At 40.4% G+C, this 7,659-nt stretch overlaps 1 protein-coding gene across 1 annotated transcript; it reads right to left on the reverse strand.

Annotated features, from left to right (window-relative positions):
* Positions 1 to 204: 204 nt before the first annotated feature.
* Positions 205 to 472, reverse strand: LOC118598987 (ninjurin-1-like). Its single transcript, XM_036212960.1, has one exon. The coding sequence runs from the start codon at positions 455 to 457 to the stop codon at positions 212 to 214; it is 246 nt and encodes an 81-aa protein (XP_036068853.1). The 5' UTR covers positions 458 to 472; the 3' UTR covers positions 205 to 211.
* Between the last annotated feature and the right edge of the window lie 7,187 nt (positions 473 to 7,659).

The raw sequence follows: 7,659 nt of genomic DNA on the forward strand, positions 1-7,659 counted from the left end.
ACAAAAATACAGGAAGTAACTGGTGTTTGGGATTACATTCCAACATATGTCTTACCAATATCCCATTGTCAAAAACATTGATTAGGTGGGCGGAGTAAATAAAGTGAACCCATTTCATTCCTCCAGAATGCTGTCACAGACTCCAGAGATTACCTGTCCAGTGTGAAGATGTCTAATTCACTGAGTATAGAGTTTAAGCAGACATCTCAAACTAGCATTTATTCGGTGTATTAAACGAAAAAAGTGTGAGTGACTTGCCTATGAAGACAAGCAAGAGCCCCACTACGACCTGTAGGGTCATAGACAGAGCCAGCAGCACAATTAGGGGGATGTAGAAGCGGTACTGTGGTCCCACATACAGGAGGGTCTTCAGCTGGGACGAGTTAGCCATCAACAGAGCAATGTCCAGCATGCTCTGAGCGGCACTCTTCTTTGTGGCATACATGTTATAGTCCATGCGGCGAAGTGATGTGGCCTGTGAAAGCAGATCAGAGGTCAATGGGAGACAAGAACATCTTAAGTTTTTAACATGCATGTGTGGAATTTTTCTTATGAAAGAGAAAAAATGTAATAATAAATAATTTTGTTTTTGCATTTCTAAGAAGGTCTCATTTTAAATCTGTCAATCAAACTGTCTTGGACAGACTCTGTCTGAATGAATGATCTTCTTTCCATCAACAGCTCTGCTGCACATGCACTAAACCCTCATCTGTTCCTAGCGTGTCTAGTTCAGGTTCTGGAGAAGAGAAGATGGTATCTTCACATTGACTGCAGTCATTTGGAGGAAGTTCTGTCCATGAAGATCTTCACTTCCTCGTCCCAACTGACATACGGCTCAAAACGATACAAGCTGGACATTACCAATTTAGCTTGATGTTTTTATGTGGCATTGGTGAAGATTATGCAAGCGAGACACAGAGCTATCATAATCAAACAGGGGGGTTTAGGCTGCTCGGCTCAGCTCCAAAAGCCACGCCCCCTCAGAGGAGATTTTGGAAACACAGGCTTCAGATCAACATGAAAAATGGCTTTTTAAGACATTTTGGCAGTGGGATTTTGATTAAAAACTTCATAATCATAATTAATTCACTACTGGGAATGTTTTTAAAATAAAAAAAAATTGTCATGGGGGAGAGGTGATTCATCCGTGTCAAATGACTGGTAATTAAAAGTACTGTCTCTCACATTGGTGAGAGTAAAAANGTAAAAAAACTGAAAAAAATAAATAAATAAAAATTAAAAAAAAAATTGCAGACTTTAAAAAAATGGGGACTGGTAAGTAAAAGTACTCTCTCTCACATTGGTGAGAGTAAAAATAATGTTATTTGAAGCGTTAAGATGATAAATAAAACCATAGATAAAATGTCTCAACAAAGCTTGGAGAGAAATAACTCTTGGACCAACAAACACACTCCTTGCCTTGCACCATTGTGGCTGTTTTAATATAAGTCTTAGGGCATCATTATAGGGAACCTGCAGCCGCTTCCTGACTTAAGAAAACCAAAAGACTTTAAAATTTTGACTAAAATACCTAAAAAAAAAATAAATAAAAAAATAAAAAAAAACTTGCAAAGTTTGAGATTCTTACATGGCCAAAGTGTCCCTTCTCGGAGCAGTTGTGGCAGTAAACAGAAGACCGGCTCTTATCCTCTGCTTGCTTGGCTACTGGGGGGCCATTTTTGGTCTAAAGACACAAAAAAAGGGGTTAATTAGATTTTTTTTTTATATAGATAAAAAGTAGAAAGAAACAAAGAGGTTTATTCTAGCATTCCTCCTCTCTCCTGTCACCATTTCAATGCTCCCCATTGAGAAGGATGGATGTTGATAGAATGAGGTGATTACAAAGGTGTGATTCTAGACCTGTAATGAGCATCTATGATAAGGGTGTGTGTGTGTGTTGGACACAGAGTCCTCTTTGGGCCAGCGTTCTAAAGGACTTCCATGCTTCAGTGCTCACAGCAAATATACACTGATAAAGAGAGAAAAGAGACTGAGGTAGAGAGCATTTACTCTTAATGTTATACACAGACACACACCAGCATTCACTCCAACACATACACAACGCTTCACACACCTCCACACTCCCGTCTAAAGTGGCTCCTTCTTCCTCTCAGTCCCGATCCCCAAGATTACAAATGATTTGTGCTCAACGTTATTTCTTAAACATAGCTTAGCTTACCTCTCCTCCCACCTGCCTCCCCCCTTTGCTGTGTACAACCCCCCCAATGCAAACCAACACACTTGTTTTTCCCCCCCTTTCTTGCCTTCTCTTTTCCGCTTGAGTAGTTTTGCAGTAGAAGGGATGAATGTTATTAGAGCGTCGCGTCATTATCGGGTCAGGCCTGGCGGGCCCATCTCCATCACAAAGGCCAGGAGATCACAGACCTCCTGCAAGCGCACACACCAACGTGCGCACACACCAACGTACGCACACATTCATGCACACAGTAGCACCCCTAAGGAGATCAGAGTCCCAGTCTCAGGCCCCCCAGTCGCCACCCTTTCTGTCCCTCTTCCCATTCATCTTTCATGTAAATTGGCTGTAGGTCCTCCTCTGTCTCTTCCTCCCTGACCTTGCGTTATCTCCACACAGTCTGATCCAGCACACAGAGGCTGATTTCGAAGCACAGAAGAAGAAGAAGAAGAAAAAAAGGCTAAATTAAATCCTGGCGTGTTCTTTCATCAACCTGAGATCTGGGTGTAAGAACCTGGCATGAATGTGCGTCTGAAAGCATGCGCAAACAAGGAGTTATCTGCCTCTTTCAATATTAATTAAATGGAGAAACCTTCATCCCTTTTTGTAGTTTCACCCTTGTGGTGCCTATTCACAGGATTATAAACAAGGTTAAGTCCGGAGAGAACACCTCAACTTGGAGTTTCTCCAACGTCTACTGAAAAACAAATGATTTCCTCGCCCCAAAGAATCTTGGGAGATCGTTTTTCAAATTTAGTGCTACTGATCAGTGTCATGGCAACAATCAAGGAAATATATATATATATATATATATATTTAAAATAATAAAACAGCTTATGTTTCTCCAGTCACAGCTTGATGTTGAGAATCTGTCCATTTTGGCAACAAGACAGGAATACATCAGGTGAAAAAAAAACATAGTTTTATTTAAATGGTGGTTAAAGTTCCACTGATCAACTTTAGATCCATTGAAAATGCGTTCCCAGTGATCTTTTAATTATTATTATGGAGTTTTTAGCCAAAATCAAAAACCTGTGTTGTTTTCTGGGACATAGTTTCTGAGGGGTGGCAGGAGCTTATTACAAACTCACCTTCGAGTGGTGGGCGGGACTGTTGGGATGGAGTAAGCCCGCCTCCTTCCTATCATCCATCTGTTTACACGTGCTCACGCTAGCTTACAGCCCCTCATAACCATAAGCTAACATTGCATGTGCAACATGATGACCAATATTGAAGCTATCCAAGTGTACAGTTTAGAGCCAGATACCAGCTCAGATGAGAAACTGAAGACATAAATGGATCCATTTGTCTGCAAGCAGGTGCCTCAGAAAAGAGCTGATCAGGGAGCTTGTGGTTTTGCTGGAGTTGATTCTACATCACACTGCTTTGATTCACCTCAATTTGAGTAAGGACATTCTCAGACATGACATTTCGAGCTTATTTTTATTTAACTATGTTCTCCCTCCTCAGAAATTTGCCATTTTTGAATCCCACCCGCCAAAGATAAAACACACTTCCAGACTTTACTCTGTGACTCATAACCTAAGATTCACTGTCAAAAAGACATCGATCAGTAAGTCAAGTAAGTTCTTTTGTGTAAATTGGACTGTGACTGTGAAGTGCTTTGGGCCTTCTAAGGATGTATTCAGACTGGAAAAAGTCACTTGGTCTGGACCGAGTCTGCTTAGTTTGGTCTGGACCGAGTCCTGAACCTTAAGTTTGGTCAGTATTCAGACTGCCATCAACCGGACATGTCTGTTCTGAAACAAAGCTTGTAATTAAAACCACGTGACTAAAGATCTCTTCAGTCATTGGCCAGGAATTATGAGGGCAGGGCAAAGCAAAGAGAAAAAGAATAATGGAAGTCCTGCCCTTTGAAATCCTTGTCGGGATAGTTCGCTTATTCCAATTTTATACTTCCTTGACCAATTTGAACATCTGTAGCAACATCAGGTACAACACTTTTTACTGCTGCTTTGATACGCTGTACATTCTGTTTAAAGCTGAGGAGACGTCGATCATGAAGGCACGCTGGTAAGTGTTTCTGACATACAGATTGTCGGGAAAATAGTGAGAACCATTGTGTTTAAAGTTGTCTTAATGAGCCTGCATTCATCCAACCACATTACAATGAGTTGATAAGTTGTTACTCTGTTTACGTCGTGAAAGTCCCGGTTACGGTGGCCGTTTTGGTTCAGTTGTTCCACTCCGAGCATGGAGCCTATTCAGACTGAGGAATCTCAGAGAAAACTGGAGCTCAGATCGACTGGAAAACAAACCGATACCACCTCGAAAGATGGGTCCAAGAGGAGTTTCTAGTCCTAAACCAGGGTCTGCTTCTGTGTATTCAGACTGAAAACTTGTTCCAAAATATCGGGGGTAACAAATTCTGGGGTACGTTAAGCAAATCAAATGTGTCCAGTCTGAATACACCCTAAGAAGGTATTGAAGCGCAATATGAGTGTACGCCTTTTACCTTTTTTTTTTTTGCTCCTATTAGCATGTCTTTATTTAGTTTAATTTTTCCTCCAACTCAGTCGTTTTTAAACTTTCACTACTTTTGTGCCATCTCATAAAGAAAAATAAACCAACGATTCATTTTTGCAGCTAGGTTGTTACTATTAACAAAATAACAAAAAAACATTTGTCCTAAATAAAAACCATAACTTCAATGTCAAATTGAAAAAGATCTTGATGCACATTTATCGTTACCCAGGGGGGTTTATATACAATTTTGTAAGCGTTTATGCCACCGACACACAAAAAAAGGACAAGAAATTAAAAAATTGTCACACCAAAATACACAAGTCCTAATGAGGAGATATGAAGAGCTTGTGGAGGTAAACAGGAGGAGAAAGCTGGTCTGAAAACCATTGTATTTACAGTGTGTGTCTGTTTGAGAAAGTCCAAAGGGTTTCACTGTGTGGACACAGGCAGTCAACCATCCGTGGCCTCTCTGTCACACACACATACACACTTCCACGTTTTCCCACAGCTGTCCTAACACATGCACCGTGTCCCTCAAAGCTCAGCTCTCCTCCGCTCCTTGCTTTAGCTGCTAGTGGCAAAGCTGTGATAATCCTTCGGCCAACACAAAGCTCAGACTGTTACAAGCTAAACTCGGAAGGAACACACACACAACGACGCACACACAGTTACAAAACGAAATCCTAGAAGCAAACAGGCTTGTGTGTGAGAGAGAGAGAGAGGAAAGGGGTTGGGGTGTGAACAGTAATGGGTGTTGGGGGGCCAGCAGTGCTGTTTTGCATATGTTATTGCAGCAAGGGGAAGAGTTTTGCATATGTTGCTGGACCCACGGGGGACTTCTTCTGCATGCTTTATCATAGAGAACAGCTCCGCAGCACAACACAGGCTACTGGGCTCATAGCAGAGGAGACACACGTGTGCGTTGTGTGCGTGCTTGTGTGTGTGTGAAACACGGCAGGATGTACATATTAGGTTAACGGGGGTGGATTAACCGCACAAAATGGCTGTAAGGTGAACATCTCAGACAGAACAAAAAATAGCCCAGAATCCTATTACTTTTGTTGTTTCTAATACGCCAGTAAAATTAATAAATTGATGACTTTTGCTCAAAGACAAAATCAATCCTTCTTCCAAACCTTTGTGAGGTGGTGCGAAAAAAGATTCTCCAAATAACGAGATGACATTTTCTCCTTTGTTTGCACCTACGAATTAAAAAAAAAAAAAAATTCATGTGATGGGTTCTTGCCGGCTTCATTTATTTTAATATCTTCCCATCACTAAGTCGATCCGACTGCAGAAATACACAAAGATTGCAGATTTTCTGATGGGAAAAAAAAATCCTAGAAGGTGATGACAATGTGTGGTAGGGGTGAATGGCGGTGGGCTGCCACCTCTGGAGAAAAACCCCCATTTTGGGGCAGCAAGCAGCGGTAATCTGGTCACACCGTGCAAGGCGGAACAGAGGATACAAGCTAATCTATTCAGTCCCAAGTTGTTCCCTTTCCATTTTCGGCGTTGGGTGCCGAGTTCAGAGGCCTCACTCTTTTGTGGTTCGTGTGAGGGTAAGTTTTATGGAAATATACAGATGCACACGTTCATCCCAACCAATTAGATAGAGACAGCACTCGTGGACAAGAGTGACAGGGATTTAGATGTGCCGCATCGAAATGGACCGAGTGCTTTCTGCTCTAGTCGGAATGTTAAAACCCTGATTTTACATCTCAGCCAACACAGACCCACAACCCAACACACAACAAAAACAGTCACTAACTTGCTTCGCAGAGTCACAATGACCTGCAAAGCCTGCAAAACCTCTGATAACACACCGCGTGCGAATGAGCTGCTGTGTGCGTGCGCATGGGCATTTCTATTTGCATTCCTATGGATCTGCATATACACGCAAAAGCTGTTTTATTTAAGACACACATAGAAAAATGCAGAATCCTTGTCTTTTCTAAATCCAGACAGAAACGTGACTTTTAAGAGAACGTGTTTGAGAACTCCTCAACATGTGGCACTACAATTATTTTTTTTACTTAAATTATTTTAATTAAAGTTTGTTTTAGTTTTTTTTGCCATCACTGCAGATAGTTTGTGTGTTACTAGAATTCATGTTTGTCTGAATCATGAGCACAAGAATTTTTTATTAAATTTGGCTAATTTAACATTATATGATTAAATAAAAAATAGAATTTTGGAAGGTGGTGTAACAGTTTCTGGATGATTATTTACTGCTACACTACACTAGCTTTTTAAAACATTTAATTTACCTAAAACAATGTTATTTGTGTTGCTCTACATTCCCTAAGGAGTGGACCTTCATGATTTATGCACAAGGCTTAAAATGACTAATTAATACACTTACTACAAAAATTTAAATAAAAGCTGAGTCTTTAAAATTAAACTGCTTTCAACTAATGAAGCAAGTATGAAGAAGAAAGCACTGAGACCTCCGAGCACCCAGCAGGTCTGTCTCAGAACGCTGTACAATGACCAGATTGTAGAAACAGCTTACAGCACAGAATGGACTTTAAAGGATTTTTACTCCGCATGGTTTGAACCACCCCAACTCACCTGAAAGGAACCAAAGGAGGTCAGTCATACAAAAGGGGGGCAAAAAGAACAAAAAGAGGTGAAAACATCAAAGGTAAAACCTCAGCAGAAAGAGTTAATGATGGTAGGACTTATGATAAAAGTCAGAATCCAGGTGTACGATTCTTTTACATAATTTATTTCTACTTTTATATTCTACTAACATTTCTTTTACTTTTCAGCAAAACTCTTATTTTACTATCAGTATTGCCTCTTGGGGCATATGTGTCTGATTTCTTTAGACTGTTTTATTTGAAAATTGTATTTTTTTTATTACTAATTTAATTGTTTTTATTGTGACTGCTCATCAAATTGTGCTCTGTATTCCATTGGATGTGAAATGTGTAAAACTCTTCATCTATAACCCACACACAATCCTTGCTTTA

Source organism: Oryzias melastigma, linkage group LG1 (genome assembly GCF_002922805.2).
Source record: "Oryzias melastigma strain HK-1 linkage group LG1, ASM292280v2, whole genome shotgun sequence".
NCBI classification, from domain to species: Eukaryota; Metazoa; Chordata; class Actinopteri; order Beloniformes; family Adrianichthyidae; genus Oryzias; species Oryzias melastigma.

What these genes read in the sequence shown, in the direction of transcription:
- LOC118598987 (XM_036212960.1), bottom strand. Translation starts at nt 457, where the DNA reads ATGGACTATAACATGTATGCCACAAAGAAGAGTGCCGCTCAGAGCATG.